Source organism: Gopherus evgoodei, chromosome 2 (assembly GCF_007399415.2).
Source record: "Gopherus evgoodei ecotype Sinaloan lineage chromosome 2, rGopEvg1_v1.p, whole genome shotgun sequence".
Lineage (NCBI taxonomy): Eukaryota > Metazoa > Chordata > Testudines > Testudinidae > Gopherus > Gopherus evgoodei.
The window spans coordinates 78,066,233-78,082,932 of NC_044323.1; the positions used below are offsets into that span (position 1 = coordinate 78,066,233).

A 16,700-nucleotide genomic window follows, 5' to 3' on the forward strand; every position below is an offset into this window, starting at 1 on the left:
GCCTTTCTCACTCATCCTCCCTCCATGGCTCCACATAGTGCTGTTGTATGATGAGCACATGGAAGCAGAAGGGGAGGTAATGGGAATGTGAGGTGAGCTGAGGGAACCTGAGGATGCATGAGGAGGTTTTGCCAGTTTTAGGTGGGAGGCCTGGCTTGGAGGGATGGAGCTGTATATGAAGCCTGGGGTAGAGGAGCCAAGTGGCTTGGTGTTGAGGCATTGGGCTTGCAGGGTCGTACAGCACAGCTGCCTCAGGTCTCCAGTGCATAGCTGCAGCACTAGGACAGCAGTTAATACACTGTTACCACTTGCCTCAATACCAGGGCACAGACTTGCCACCAATGCCCTGCTTACCTGTCTTATAGCCCCCCTGCCCTTTCCAACATCCTCACTCCTGCCTCCCCTCACTGCGTCTAGGGTGGTGGGCAGCACTGAGGGGATGGGAAGGTAAAGGAGTAGGTCGGTGGTCAGAAAGAGCAGAGATGGGGAGAGGTCAGGTGGATTATTTTGGGTATGTGGAAAGTGTTTTGGTTGAAGGCCTGGGTCAGAGGGAACCAGTGCTGGGTTTTCTGAGGTCAGCTCCCAGGAGCACCAAAGCAACTGCACATTGGGAAGCTCTTGATGAGATGTCTCAGTGCAGACATCTGGTTGCTGCTTGGTGCCCCCGAGAGCTGAACAGCAGTGCTGAAGGAGCCGAGTGTCTGTGTTGAGGCACTGGCACTTGAAGGACTGCCCATGGCACTGCTGCCTCAGACAGTGGGATCTACTCCAGCCCCCATCTATACATACCTGATTCCTCTGTTCACAAGCCTCTTCTCTTCCAGACCTATGCATCCCTGCAAATCCACCACCCCATTTCCCCAAAGACTTGCTTACTCTGCCAGACACCCCACATCTCTGCCCATGCCTCATTGCCATGTCTCTCCCACAGAGTCTAGCCCCCTATCCCTGTTGACAATGAATGAGAGGAATAACTCTGTGTGTTAATGTTTCCGAAGGGTCCTGTGGCTTAGATATTATCTGAATATGAAGTCTGGACAGTCTGTGGTTGTTTAGGACCCAAACAAGTGTATGGACAACCAGTCAACAGTTTGGTGAGGGAGCCCTTTTAAATGTTTCTTTTGTAAAAGTTAGTAAAAAATGACAAAATTCAGTTGCTCTCTGAAGTCAGGTTGGCGCACTTGGAGACTGTTTAATTATTAAAGTACAAAACAGAGGGAGTTGAGGCTTGCTTTCAGGACAAATCTTGATCCAACCTTTATTACAGAGTTGCTGCTGATGCCTCCGATATACTGAATGTCAAAATGTATAGCAATATACAATCATGGGCTTGGGTTTTTTTTAATAACTAAACAAGAAGGGAGTTGTTCAATAATTTAGTGATCAACTTTACATGGTAGCCTAAATCTTCTGTCATATTCTACATGGTAATGAAAATAGGAGGGGGGAAAAAAAAACAAAAAACCTGAGTGCACCTTGCAGTTACAACCTGTAGATAGTGGCCAATGTCCTTACCTGTTTCAGAAATGAGTTTTTCTTTTAGCTTCAATTCGACAGATGAGTATTGCCACTATCTTCCTTTGGCCTATGGTTTTGTCCTCTTGCTTGTATCTTGGAACTACTGACCAGTTAAGTCTCCTTTAGACTTTTATGCCAAAATAACTTGTAGTGAATAGTGGTTATTCCCCCACCCACCCAAATGCTTAACAAACAAAACAGTTTACTGACTAGTTGCCTGTTATAGTGTAACACCATAAGTCTATAGCGATGAGTGCTGAGACCTCTCTTGAGGAATCCAATGCATTATAAATACCATTTCCTTGATTCTTTTCTCCACTCTACTTATGTTTCTGGCCTTCTTCTATAAATATATTGATTTATTTCTCCCTTGGTTTTCTAAAATGCAGTTCTTCAAAGAACATTTCAAGTTTTTTGTCTTGTGTTGTCACTGAGTCTGTTCATTCTGTAGCAAGTACATGGTCCATATGATTGATATTTTTTCGCATGCATGATACAACACACAAGTAAACAACAAAGATGAGACACAGCAATGCCACGGCTGTGAAGAAAAAGAGGAGACCAGCAAACAAAAAAGGGTTCACAGGTAGCTGGATCAGATGGCTTTCTGCTGGGATCATGTTGGTGAGGTTCAGCATGTAACCAAGAGACCAGGCTATACTGCTGTTACCAACCTGAAATGCGAAAAAGAAAATTCCTATCAACCTTTTTGCTAAATGCCAAAGAACCCAAAAGCTGCAGCACAGCTGACACTGACAATTGTTCTAAAAATACTGGAGGCAAGGCCTTAGCAAAGGCTTGCAAGGATTTTTAAGAGAACAGTTACTTTCCTAAATCTTTCAACATTACATAGAGGAATGAAGGAGGAATCCTGTAAAGTTACCCATGGTTTTTTGTTATCTGAGTTTCTATATTATTTGGCTTAAAACAATTGAGATAAAGACATCAGACTGATTTCCACACTGAGAATGAGTAGGGTATGGTTCTGTCTCATCTATTTTATCTTAATCTATCCTATTTAAAGTGTGTGTGCATCACACCAATCACTAATAGTATTTTAGTGTGAAGTACAATTTAAGATATTAGCAAGCATAACAATCATAGAACTGGACTCTGCTTTCACCATCCTAGTGTTTGGCTACTTATACCTGAATTTAAAAAATAAAATTAAAAAAAAAAATCACACACACACTTTAACTCTGAATTTTCAAAAGACAGCCTCTTATAAAATGGCACACACAAAAAAAGGCCAGGAGAAAGCCCCAAAATCAGTCACTCTTAATTATTATTATTAACTCCCATTCTAGTGCAATATTGTTGATTGCTGTAACTCCGATTTATAAAGTTATTGACCCCCTTCTTTTTGCTCAACACAGGAGAAAGGGGGATTGTGAGATTAGGCGGATTGGTTGGACACTGTAGGAGTGGGTGTTTGTCATCTCTTTGCCTGTCAGGTTTGGGCCCTGGCGGCACTCCTAGAAATCACTGCTCTTTGTTATTCAGAAACATGTCCATTTAAATAAGTACTTTGTGTTTCACTTTGATCAGTACTTTCTGTGCTGCTGGCCATGAGGGAACAATCATAAGTGAAATTCACCCTTGTGCTGAGGACCAATACAAGGCTTATGCAACAGAGACGTTCTAGTTAAAGACCTCAAAATAACCCTCGTGCTGGCCTTTTGCATAGGAGTTAATTTACCTACTGCAAACACTGAGATCTTCTGGCAGCTGGCCCCTACATGGTAAAGCAAGGAAGGCAGTGTAATTATTTCCTTCTCTATACTGATGGATTTGCTCAAATGAAGCTCTGCTATTTAGAAAAATCTTGCTCAGAATTTCTTGATGTCTTGTTCTCAAGTGCAGTGATAGGATTACTCTTATTGTACAGTACCTACACTCCTCTTCATTTTGTGTTACCTCATGTTGTAATGAGCCAGTGCTAACCCACTTGAAAGCTCCATGAAGAGTTTACAAATCTGACTGAAACAAGTTTCAGAAATAAGTCTTGTAGTGGGAAGGAAGGAAGGGATCACAGCATAGCTGAGTCTGATTACTCAGAGGAAACAATGCTGTAACTGTCACAGAATCTAAATGACGGTGGGGCAGAAAGTTTGTTTAAAGTCCTGTCCTCTGCACTTCAGTAAAAGTAGTAAAACCTACAAGTCAATCACCCTAGCAACCCTAAGAAACAAGGCAATGTAGAGGCCTGCTTTTCAGTGGCCTCATTTAGGCCCCAGTCCTGCCATTTGATTTTTATGGGCAGACCCTGATACCTGTAGAGAGTCCTGTTGATTTCAATGGGATTCCATCTGGATAGATCATTACACACTGGGCCACACTCTGCTTTCTGTGACATCCTGTAAGTGAACATCTTTCTCAAACTGCTCTACAGATAGAGCATGTAAAGTCCAAACTCGCACCCACCACCCTGGAGTTTGACTGTTAATGTAGAAGAGTAATAAGATAAAGGTTAGCTGAAACCATCTGCCCACTAGGCTTAGCTACTCATACGGTCCCTCCTTCAGGACTGCTCAGATCATGCCTTACATCTTCTCTCCCCAGACAGCCATTCCTACCTCCCTTATAGCCAGGTGGTAACAAGTTATCTCCCACACAGTGAGTCAACAGAACTCACTTGGTCATGGCAAGGTGTTTCAGGCAAATATTGCCGTCTTATTACACACCGCTTTGCAGCCCCAGTGACTTCAGTGGATTTGCACAGGCATAATGGAGAGCAGAATTTTTTCATCTCATTCTTTAATACTCTAAAGAATCAAGGATCACTGAATCATATTGTCACCACCAGAATCATTTGGAGTTGGCATTGTAGGTAAAGACACAGCCCTTACTTAGCTCTAAATATCTAAAAATCTTCTACAAAAGCTGCCCACAATCAGTATGTATTTGAAAGGTAAAATGTCCTTCTGTCACTATTTTCCAAATTCTTCTTCATGTTAATAAGAATAATTAATAATAAAAACAATGAATTAATACTCACTTCTTTTTGGAAATGTATCTGGGGCCAAGTCTCTGTGTTAAATTTATATCCATGTACAAGCAGATAATAGAGGTAGTTTGCTGAAAAGCAGTAGGATCTAGCATATGCTTCGTCAAACTTAGGCAGCATAAATGGAAGCTGACAAATACAAATAAATAGGATCAACACAAATTAAAATATCAAAAATTTCTTTTGACTAAGAAGGACTCGCATAAAGTACACTTCCCAATCTAATCAGCACTTACCAGCTGTTTTCAGAAGCATCCTACGAAAATGATTATTGTAGGCAAATAGACATGGTGATTTAATTGGAAGTGACTGTACTGTTGATGTATTTCGTACTATAAACAATAATTAAAAATAAAAATTGCATGAAAGATAGAAAATGTATTGTAGACTAACAATTTCAATCTGATCCTAGTAGCATATCTGAAATTGTGGTAATAAATTTTAGGGCAAGGCTTCAAGAAGATTGCACGGTCATCGTAAGTGTGACAACAAGTGATCAGATCGTGAGGACATAAAATTGTAGTTTGGAGCGCTATCAGAGAACACAGGGCCAGTTTGTGGACTCAGCTTCCTCAATATAAATCTGAAATAACGTCATTGAGGTCACTCAGGTTACTTTGGATTTACACTGATGTAGCTAAAAATCAGAATATCATCTGCAGAATATGCTGATGCAGTACAGAAGTACAGATTTTACAAGAGGTTTGGAGACATTATGGCTGCTTGACACAAAAAGTCCTGTAGGTCAAATACTGTGCATATCAGTGTGGTGTTTTTTTGGTGATCATTTTGGAGTGGGATGCTCTCTCAAGGTATCCAGTGTGGTAACAGTTTGAGTATGCATGAAGAGTTATGATCCTCCACTTCATTCAACACTGACAAGGGTGCTGGTAAGGTCCAGAGGGGCTATGAGGATAGTGAGGTGACCTGAAGGGTACAAGCACAGCAACCCATTTAAAAAACAAAACAAAAAAAAACCCCTTAAAATCAGAGGAAAAATACCAAGCAATACAGAGCACTGCAGTCTGCAATAGCAATATGCCAGGTGGCAGAGTGCCACTTTGGGGCCCAGCATAGCTTTATTGCAGGTTTCAAATTTAAAGACCACTCTAAATTATACTCATTCTCCTGGTGACCTCGATGAATAAATCTGCCTCTAGGCCCAATCTTGCTCCCATCTGAGTTAATGGAAATGTTCATCCTCGAGTAGGATGAAGTGTACAAAGTACACTTAGTACAAAGAGAAATCTCGTTGTTTCTGGATTTATTGCATTGAATCCTTACATCAAGGTAATGACTCTTAGTAAGCAAGCTCTCTCTCCTCTCCTCAAAACAAACAAGCAAAAAAAAACCAAAACCCTTGTAATACTGAAGCTCTCCCTGTCTCAAGGGCTCTTTTTGGATATTACAAACCATAAAGGACATAAGCAATTTCTAATGATTCCCTTGCAATAGGCAGGTACACTAATAAGCATCAGTTTTCCTTCCCTACAACTACCAGCAACGAAGAGCAGACACCAATGTGACATTTGGGGACCAACCCAGACCAGCAAGTGGTTCTGTAACGTTTGATGCCCTCATGCAGCAGACCCCTGACACCAGTAGCCTGCCCAAATGCACAAGGTCTCACCCTGGCTTTCACCAGCCTGGTTACTCCTTGCAGGGTGACACCAGCAGCCCTTCCAGTCCCAGGCTTCCCCAAATTCATCGTCCAAGTTCTAAACTATCAGGCACTCAGACTTTTCCCCTTTGGTTCATCATCCCAAAAGTGTGAAACCAGCCCCCCAGACACCAGCTTACTATGACACACTCTCACTGTCTCCCCCTCTCCCCCATCCTGACATACACTGTTTGTATGCCAGTCTGCATACAGTTTGCTTGTGGTAAAAATAAATGAAAGATTTATTTAACAGAAAAGCCACAGATTCAAAGATGAAATAGCAAGGGAGAGCAAACATATACAAGTTACACAGTAAAAAAAACAAAGACAGAACCTCAGGCTTTATACTTTCACATTAGAGAAAATCACTTTTATCAGAAAAGTTATTTTGCCTGTGAACAGTTTTCTAGCATGTCCCCTAGCCATAGGGAAGATCCAGCATTTCATGGACAGCACCCACACCAAGTGACTGTCCCTCAGTTTCTGGACACCTTTCACTTCAACCCAGTTCCATTTTAGAAGGCTTTCAGGTTTTTTTCCCCTCCAGTCGCTACAACTATAAAAAAGTGGGGGAAATCCCAATTGTCTAAATGTCTTTCCATTAACTCCAATGGTCCACCATAGTTTTTTCCTGAGCTGGACCAATTGATGGCTTCTTAAAACTGGTCTCCTCTGGTTAGGGAGGTAGCCCCTTCCCACCTGATAGCTTCCCTGCTCTGTTCTGAGGAGAGGCTGGAGTTACACCAGAGTTACAATGATAATTGTCCACACGCACAGTCAGAATACAAAGCTCAGAATGACCATCGAGTTCAGAACACTACAAGCTTTCATAAAAGACTTTACTCAATATACTTGTGTAGTACAAAAACACTGGCAACAATCAGTTGATCTAACTGCTTATTTTTTGTGGTTTAAATCTTCTGTTGTCCCCTGGGGTGTCTGGACCATGATTGTTACAACTGAATTAAAAAGCAAATACTGAAACATATTCTATGTAGTACTTATTTCATAGAATATCAGGGTTGGAAGGGCAATATCAGGAGGTCATCTTGTCCAACTCCCTGCTCAGAGCAGGACCAATCCCCATATATAACTAATATTGTAGTTTTGTGCCAGGGAAAGGCTTTGATTAGGCTATATCTACACTTAGAGCTGGGGGTGTGATTCACTAGAGTAGCTGCGGCACTGGTAGCATGGGCAGTGGCAGCATGGACTAGCCACCCAGAGTACATGGTCTGGCTGCCTCGAGTACATATCCATGGGATCCAAGTGGGTTTGAACCCAGGACAACTAGCCCGTGCGTCTGCTCACCGCAGCCCATGCTGCTGCGGCTACACTACAACTTTAGCCCGCTAGCTTGATGAGAGCTACTGTGAGTAGGTCTACTTGAGCTAGGAATCACATGACCAGCTGCACATGTAGATGCAGCATTAAAAAAAACTTTCACCTTGAAGTTGTAAATTGGTTGTGTGTGATCACCAATTCCGTAACCATTGAGCTGATAGTCAACATACAAGTTCAGCAAAAAAGGGTCTTCCTGAAAATGTCTTCATTTGTAGACTGATAACTGTAAAGATCTAGATTGTTCAGTACAAGGGTTTTTCCTGGAGAACTGGGCCTGATTCTTATTTACAGTAAGGCTCTTTTATACAACTTACCCACTTTTTAAGGCCTCTCTGTGTTCCCAGAACAGGATAAAGGATCCTGAGCACAGATGAGAGTCAAGCCCTTTGTTTCTTTCTGGCAAAAATATGCTCCATTTGCCGTGATGTGACATGACAGGTGCACAAGACTCAAAGAATGAAATAGAAAATGTTTGCATTTTGCCTAATTCCTTGTTTCACTGCAAGCAGGAAACTCAACCCAGGATCATGGAAAAGTTTCATGAACCTGGGCCATCGTTTAAGTACCCTAGGATTATTTTATAGTTTGGAATGAACTTGAAACTCATGGGAAAGGAAGGCAAGAATTCATATGAACCTTTTAAAAATGTATTCACATGAATCCCTGTGAACAGAGGTGGTTCAGTTTCCAATAGTTCTATGTGACATGCTCCTTGATCTTTCCCCTTTCCAAATGCAGAAAATTCATACTGACCTGATTCCAGTTCTGTGAGCAGAAAAACCACATACTTGAATTAAAATCAGCTAGGGGAAAGCATCCAGTTAAATTCAAAGCATTGGCCGTATAGTAGAATCCTGAAAAAGCCTATAAATAAAGCCAGATGAAAGGCACTTTAATTCTCAAGATCCTATATAAATCAGAGGTAGGGAAGAAATGCTGCAAAAAGGAACACTATGCTTGCAGACTTACCACAAACTTCCCTTTAAGCTTTGGCTGATAGACTCCATTGAATGAACAGTCTTCCCCCTTATCATTGCAAGCAGTGAAGTTAAACAATAAGGACACCTTCTCCCGGCACAGAGCTGGGTCTCCAGTTCCCTTGAAATTTATGAGTTGGCCTGGGTTGTAATTTGTTGGCCTTAGAGATTCCGTGCAAAGGCTTCCATACAGACTTTTCATTGTTAAAACAGTTTCATAGTTCTGGGGATAGCATGGATTATCAACCTTGGTCTTGTCTCTTGAATTCTGAGGGAAACAGTAAATTTTTTTGTCTTAACAGGAAAGCTTTTCATTTCAATTAATAGTATTTTAACCATATATGTTTATATTCTCCCCTTCTCTTCTCTGCCATAACAAGAGTATTGAATATAGCATGGTCTAATGATCATTATCATACAAAGCAAATCCTACTTGTGAAATAAAGCAAAGATTCACGTGTCTAGTTTACTTGCTTAGCAGAATATTTCTTGGCAGAGGGAACAAAGTAGACTTACAGGTTAAGTTTTAACAATGGATCCATTCTCGTTATACAAAACAGCTGAATAGCCTGACTCCTAGGGCAGTGGTTCTCAACCAGAGGTACACATACCCTGGGGATACGCAGAGGTCTCCCAGGAGGTACATCATCTCATCTAGATATGTGCCTAGTTTTACAGCAGGCTACATAAAATGCACTAGAGAAGTCAGTACAAATTGACATTTCATACAATGACTTGTTTATACTGCTCTATAAACTATACACTGAAATGTAAGTATAATATGTATATTCCAATTGATTTATTTTATAATTATATGATAAAACTGAAAAAGTCAGCAATTTTTCAGTAATAGTGTACGGTAACACTTTTGTATTTTTATTTCTAATTTTGTAAGCAAGGAGTTCTTACATGAGGTGAAATTGGAGGTACACAAGACAAATCAGACTCCTGAAAGGGGAACAGGAATCTGGAAAGGTTGAGTGCCACTGTCCTAGGGGGTCAAGGCATTAAGTGAAAAATAATTAAACACAATTACAAAACTATCCTCAAAAAGAGACATTAAAAGAAAAGAAAAATAAGCAATACTCCGTTTGGCTAACTGTATAAAATGAACCCAATATATTTCGCACAGCAATTAACATAATGGGGCCCTAACTGAGGCCTCTAAGAACTTATGGCAGAAGAAAGAACATGTTCAGAGAGTTACTGAATACAAACCAAACAACATAGTTCCTGAATGTACCTGCACTAGTGAGGCTAAGAGCCTTTTCTCTGCTTCATCTCTTCCATAACACTGGAAGCTGTGAGTATACACACTGTACTCATAGCCATACAGCTGCACCTGTAACGTGCTATTGGAGTTCTGCATACACTCTTCTGGGACAAATGATAGTTGAGTGGAGGCTCCTCCTAAATCAAGCGCACCCATAGTCTCTGCTCCATGAGGATGGACCCATCTCCTCCAAAGGGTTTTCTAAAAATTAAACAGGTAGGTTTGAAATGTCATCTGCTTCCCTATGTTGTTTCTTCAAGCTCTTTCACTCATTAAATTACTTTTAAATCTCTATCTGTAACAATGTAAAACAGCACTCGGGAAAAGCTCACTTGTGTGTAAAGCATTGTCTCATGAAGTTTTGTAGTTTAGGGTGATATTTTTTCACAAAGGGAAATGAAGCTGAAGAATGAAGGAAAGGTCCAGCACAACTAAAACACAGAGAGAGATGGCTTAGTGTTCAGAGCACAGGTCAGGCAGCCTCAAATCCTGGTTCTGAAACTGCCTCTGTACATGAACTTGGGCAAATCATTTAATCTTTCTGCATCTGTAAAATGGAGATAATATTCACCTCTTCCTGACAGAGGTAGTCTGAAGGTAGCACTTTACAAACAGTAAGTAAAGGATTAAAGGAGAAATTAAATATTAAAACGGTTTGAGATGGCTACAGTGCAAAGAATAAAGAGACAGGCCAGAAGTGAATGAAGAACAGAATTGGTAGAGTGGGCAGCAGGAAATTTTTAATCAAAACACTTTTTTTAATGAAAAAAGCCATTTTCATCAAAATTGACACATTTTGGGGGGAAAAAACATTTTCACAAAATTTAGTTGAGAAAACAAGTGTTTCAATACTGTCAAAATATGTTCAGTTTTGACTTTTCAGAAGGGACAGTTTTGCCTTTTTATTTTGAAAAAACTTTTCAAAATGAAATTCATTGTATTTTACATGAAAAACACGTAAAAGTTTGAAAGGGTAGAAACTGGGACCAAATGTTTAAATTTTATCAAAGGTTTTTGATCAACCCAAAACATTTTTTTTAATTTCATCGCCATTTTTTTTTAATTTGAATTTTGTTTGTTCAATTTCTGAATGGAATTTTTTTTGAAACTGTGGAATTCCCCATGAAACAGAAAATGCAGGTACATTCCCTATGAAGTCAGAGCTATGGCAATTTACACCACCTGAGGATCTGCCTGAGAGCTTCTATGAAGGTTTTTAGATTTTAAAAATAATTCCATCACCTTAGGCCTATAAGAAAGACCTATTTCTCAGTTTTTGAGAAGTTATTTGGATTTTTCTAGCCACCTATTAGGCAGTTTTCACACAAACACACAGGAAAACAGCTGTTGGATCTGCAGGTCATCACAAGGAAAAAAGTATGCACCATCCACAGATTTATTTTAATATTGCCATTATATATTGAAGGAGTTTTCATTCTGCACGAGTCTGTGTTGTGATGGGAAAGGAGAAGTAAGAACAGACTGCACGCTCCAGCAAACACCTACAGGCAAACTCCTAGAGTAAAATCCTGGCTTTACTGAAGTCAATGGCAAGACTCCCATGGACTTCAATGGGCTGGCATTTCACACCTAGACTTTTTCCAGTGTCATGAAATTGATGAAAAGTTTAATTTTTTTCAGTTTCACACTGTGTGCCAAACTCTTCACGAAGCTCGACTCATCTGAACTCCATGTATTCAACTGGCTTTCCAGCATCTGTGGTCCCTTTTGGCCTTAAAAAAAAATTTATGAATTTGCCAAGTGGAAGTCACAATTTTGATCATTAAAGGCCTGCATAGTACTAAGAACCTGCCTTCAATGAAGTCAATGTTGTTGCATGGACGTAAGTGAGGGAAAAATTTGTCCCAGGATGTGCAATTCTGATATCACGAAGTTCGTGTTTTCACAGTGCTCATATGCTATCAATTGTGTGACTGATTCCTGCAAATGTGTTTGGAGCAAAATATTATTTTGGATTAAGATAATCAAAATCTACTTTGCAAATCGTCATGATCCAATAGTAAATGTTCAATAGGGAAAGTTAATAACATTCAGGAAATCGATTGACTTTTTATTCTAGCAAGATTAACTAGGATAATTCTCAAATATTTTGGGGAGTAAACACCCGTAATTAACACAACTGAGCACTGAAGATCACTGCTGTATGTCTAATTCCACACACACACAAGTGAGCTAGAGATAGGCCTTGGCTATACATAATTTTGTACCAGTATAACTATGTCAGTTAAGTGTGGGACTTTTTAAAAAGATAGTTAACTGATACAACCCCTAGTATGAATGGAGATATACAAGTATAAAGTTGCCACATAGTCTAGATTATCCCCTTTCCTACACAGGAATAGCTATACCGCTATAATCATCTATACAAGAGGTGGGCAAACTTTTTGGTCCAACGGCCACATCTGGACATGGAAATCCTATGGTGGGCCATGAATGCTCACGAAATTAGGGGTTGGGGTGCAGGCTCCGCCTTGGGGTGCGGGCTCAGGGGAGGGAGGCAGAAATGAGTTCAGGGTGAGGGAGGGGGCTCCTGGCTGGGATAGAGGGTTGGGGTGCAGAGGGGGAGGTGAGGGCTCAGCTGTGAGTACAGACTCTGGGGTAGGGCTGGGGATGAGGAGTTTGGGGTGCAGGAGGGTGCTCTGGACTGGGACCGAGGGGTTTGGAGGGTGGGAGGAGGATCAGAGCTGAGGAAGGAGGTTGGAGTGCAGGAAGGGGTCAGGGTGCAGGCTCTGGGCGGTGCTTACCTAAAGCAGCTCCCAGAAGTAGTAGTGGCATGTCCTCCCTCTGGCTCCTATGTGGAGGCACAGGCAGGTGGCTCTGCACGCTGCCCTGTCCACAGGTGCCACCCCTGAAGCTCCAACTGGCCGTGGTTCCCAGCCAATTGAATCTCCAGGGGCAGTGCTTGGGGCGGGGGCAGCATGCGGAGTCCCTAGCTGCCCCTACACATAGGAGCTGGAGGGGGGACATGCTGCTGCTTCCAGAGTCACGCAGAGTACGGAAAGCCCTTGACCCTCCTCCCCAGCTGGAGCACCAGAGTGGGGCAAGCCCCAGACCCCGCTCCCTGGCGAGAGCTCGAGGGGCGGATTAAAATGTCTGGAGGGCCGGATGTGGCCCCTGGGCCATAGTTTGCCCACCTCGATCTATACAGTGGTATAACTGCATCCACACTACTTTAGCTGTGCCGATATAGATAGAATAGTACAAATAAAAGCATTAGGATGAAAGATAAAATCCAAGATGTGGCTGACAATATCCAGGAAGCACAACTTTGCTAATTCGGACATACACAAGAGGATGAATGAAGAGGACCTGGTGAAGATAGCCTGGCAAGAGAGGGTGGCAGGAAAGAGACCCTGGGGAAAGCTGAGGAAGCAATAGATGGATTGGATTAAAGAAGATAAGCAGGTGGCTGCCTAGGACAGACAAAGCTGGAGACTGCTTGCACAACGATCCAGACCCAGATGATCGGATATGGGGAAGAAGTAGTACAATTTTTGTGTTTGGACTAAGCATTAGAGTTTCCATTTAGACAGGAATCTTATTTCTGTATCTTGTTAAGAGTTCTCCTTGACCATCAACATGCCTTTTAAATATTTCCATTGTTCCTAGTTAGGATTAAAAAGCTCTATTCATTTTATTCTCTTTCTATAGCAAAAGCTTGTCTGCAATCTACTTTTGGTGGAAATGTGGAGCCAATGGCTATTCTGTTTTAATATACATCTCCTCCAAAACTTGTGATTCATAAGCAACAGTATAAAATAAAACATGCATTTTTCCACACACCTCCAAGAAATTGCCCATTAAATAGTTGGCCGTAATCCATCCATACACCCCTTCCTCTTGCCCAGTTATGATTTGAGCACCCCTAAATTCAAAGGGCTGGGATCTGAAGTAGTTTTGAATGCTCCCAAGGACTTCATTGGCTGCCGTTTCATTTTGCAACCTAAGCAATTCACAAAATACAAAATGCTGAGCATCTGGAAAGACACGCTTACCTTTATTCTTTTATCAACCTAGTGACTAAAGGAATGACCATGATTTCCTACTGACAATCTGAGTCCATTTTGATCTGGAGGGACAGCCTTTAATAAGGAACACCTGGTTAGATGTACAGCCAGCTTTAGCAAGCACAGCTGGCCTAAAACAACTCTGAGGGTGGTAGAGCATTAGCTGTGGGCATGTCTACACTGGAACTGGAAGGTCTAATTACCATCTTAAGCCGACATACCTGCAGTAGCTCTGATCAACCTAGCATGCTCAAAATGGAAGCGTAGCCGTAGTGGGTTAGCTGCTCCAAATAAAGTCCCATCTGAGACCCAAGATACCTACTGGGATGGCTAACCTTTCCCAGCACTGTGGCTACACTTCTATTTTTAGCACACTAGTTCAATCAGAGATGGTGCAGGTATGTCTACTTGAGCTGGAAATTACATTTTCCAGTTCCAGTGTAGACATATCCTGTGTCCAACAGTTGCCATGTTTACACTGCAAGCACCTAGGTATTTTGTTCCTCATATAAGATTGTATTTAGTGAACTGAGTGCTTATATGAAAGGTGCTGGCTTAATTGTTACGGCGACTTTATCCCTCTCTTTAGCACAGAGCCAGGTGCAGCACAGGAAACCTCATGGGGAAATTTTTATTGCTAATGTGCCTCAACCCTGTTCTGGAGGGCTCATCTCCAGTGGTGACAGGGTAGAGTCTCCAGGCCCATTCAAGCTATAACTGAAACTGAGAACAAAAAAGCCAGCTGGTGCCAGTTTCAAAAGCCCCATGCACAGATATGGAGCAACCACTTAGCATCATGCTCACACTTAGTGTAACTCTTTGTCTCCAGCTGAGTTACACCAGCTATGAATTTGGGCTTCCTACTCTCAAATATGTCCCCACAGTTCTCATTTACACAGTGGGATTTGGTCATATGTACTGAGGACAGAAATTTGGACCTTACATAGCTGTAGTGCAAAGCAAGCAAATACTTCCTTTCAATACAGTAAAACGATATGGTAAAAGAAAAGCAGATCTGTTTAAAAATTAGACCAAAAGTTCCAAACCTTTAATTTTACTGGCTAGGTTGGATTTCCTTTTGAGACAGATCAGAATTCCTGGTGAACAGAGAGTTGTCTAACACATTTTTCCATATCACTTTCACATGCTGCTGTTCTAGTCACATATATTAAATGTACTGGGCTTTTTTGCCATACCTCAGTAGTCGCATTCCAGCTGTAGCTCCCAGATATGTTGGGGTATTTTTATGCAAGTGAGATGGAATTTTCTCCTTTACTTTATTCATGCAGTCGTCAATGGGTTTGACAATTTCTTGAGGGTTATTCCCATAGCTGGATATGCCCAGGCCTAAAAAAAAGCAAGTGGCTGATTTCATTTGTCTTGTCACCTAGCATCAGAAGAAACAGCTTTTTTTCCCTATTTAATATTCCATTTTGAAAAGATGTTCTACCTTAAACAAGCACTTAATTTAAAAAGCTTAATGATTAAAAAGAATAGTAATGAACATGCCTTGGAGTCTTTTATACAGGGCAGCAGTCTTGACATATGACTCACCCCCCAACTCTGCCATCCTTTCAACTGTACATAAACGCAAAATGACAACAGTGCCACATTAATAGGAAAAATATATTACATGTGGCAGGCACGGCAGAAAAATCCTCCTATTGGGTGGAAAAAAACCTCCTGGATCTCCAAAATTATAGAAAACTCCATCCCCGTGTGTCCTAAATCATGTGGACTACACCCAACAAACTGGCATATGTCAGACCAGATCAGGAAGTAGCATCCTACTGGAAGCAAAATAATGGATTATGAGCTGCAATCTGACCTTTGACTGGACTTAGTAGCAGCATGGTCCAGTGGAGAGGGATCTGGACAGGGAATCAACCAACCAGGGGTCTATTCCTATATCTATCAGTGACCTGCTAAATGATTTTGGACAGGTCATTTTCCTTTCTTTGCTTCAGTCTACCTATCTGTAAAATGGAGAATAATTTTACTTTATTCAGTGCTTTGAGCATCACAACTGAAGTGAACTTGGGGAATGCTTATCATCAGGAGAACTGATTCCCCTGAGAAAGTTTGCAAGAGAGTAACAGATTTTGGCACTCAATTACCCAAGAGGCTCATGATCAAATCCAGACCCCAGCGTAGACATGCTAGCTCAGGAACCATCTGGAATAAGGATGTAACTCTACAGCTCTGGTCCTTAGGAGCAATGGAACTATCAGTTACAAATATGAGACTAGTGGAAGCAAGTGACTTAGCCTTCTAAGTGGCTGGCCCCTAGCTGTGCGACTCCATCCCACCAGAGTAAAGAAAGACCACAGACCGGACTGCTTCTAGGATGAAATGCAAGGCTCGTCATCATAACTTTCCAACAGCAGCAATAATTAATCAGAATAATAAAAAGGAAAACAGAACTGCCCATAAAGCAAAGAAAATAACAAACCTTGACCCCATGTTTGGGGGTAGGGGAAGGTGGACTGGGGAATGAGGAGATCTATTAATAATAATTATTATTACTACAGTGTACACCTGATTCTCCAAAACCTCGTTATTTGAACCTCCACATTATCTAAATCCCTTCCTTGTCGTTGCTGGGGGACAAGAGAGAAGAGACCCTCAGCTGCCGGGCAGGCCACCTTGCTGCTGTATAACTCCCATGGCAGCAGAGGGAGACCTCTGCCACCCTGCTGTTGTGGGTGAGAGTGAGTAGGGTGCAACTGTGGAGCTCCAGAGGGCTGGTAAGAACAGATTCCTGCAGGTGCAGGGGAGGCTGCAGTTCTGGTAGGGCAGAGCAGAGTCCTGGCCATGGGTCTCCACTCTGCCCTACTAGGAAGGCAGCCTCCCCCAGCAACTTTGCACCTGCAACATTTGAAAGGGCAGGCAT

General features: G+C 41.7%; 1 protein-coding gene across 4 annotated transcripts in view; it reads right to left on the bottom strand.

Moving 5' to 3' along the window:
- Window positions 1-1,232: 1,232 nt before the first annotated feature.
- ENTPD3 (ectonucleoside triphosphate diphosphohydrolase 3) overlaps window positions 1,233-16,700 on the bottom strand; it is a 49,225-nt gene continuing 33,757 nt past the window's right edge. For all 4 annotated transcript variants that reach the window (XM_030551047.1, XM_030551048.1, XM_030551049.1 and 1 more), the window contains 7 exons: window positions 15,004-15,154; window positions 13,584-13,743; window positions 9,750-9,980; window positions 8,499-8,774; window positions 8,283-8,393; window positions 4,517-4,654; window positions 1,233-2,192 (listed from right to left, as the gene is read on the bottom strand). In XM_030551047.1, the coding sequence (XP_030406907.1) occupies window positions 1,959-2,192; window positions 4,517-4,654; window positions 8,283-8,393; window positions 8,499-8,774; window positions 9,750-9,980; window positions 13,584-13,743; window positions 15,004-15,154 (1,301 nt within the window). In that variant the 3' untranslated portion in view covers window positions 1,233-1,958. The remainder of the gene's footprint in view (window positions 2,193-4,516; window positions 4,655-8,282; window positions 8,394-8,498; window positions 8,775-9,749; window positions 9,981-13,583; window positions 13,744-15,003; window positions 15,155-16,700) is intronic.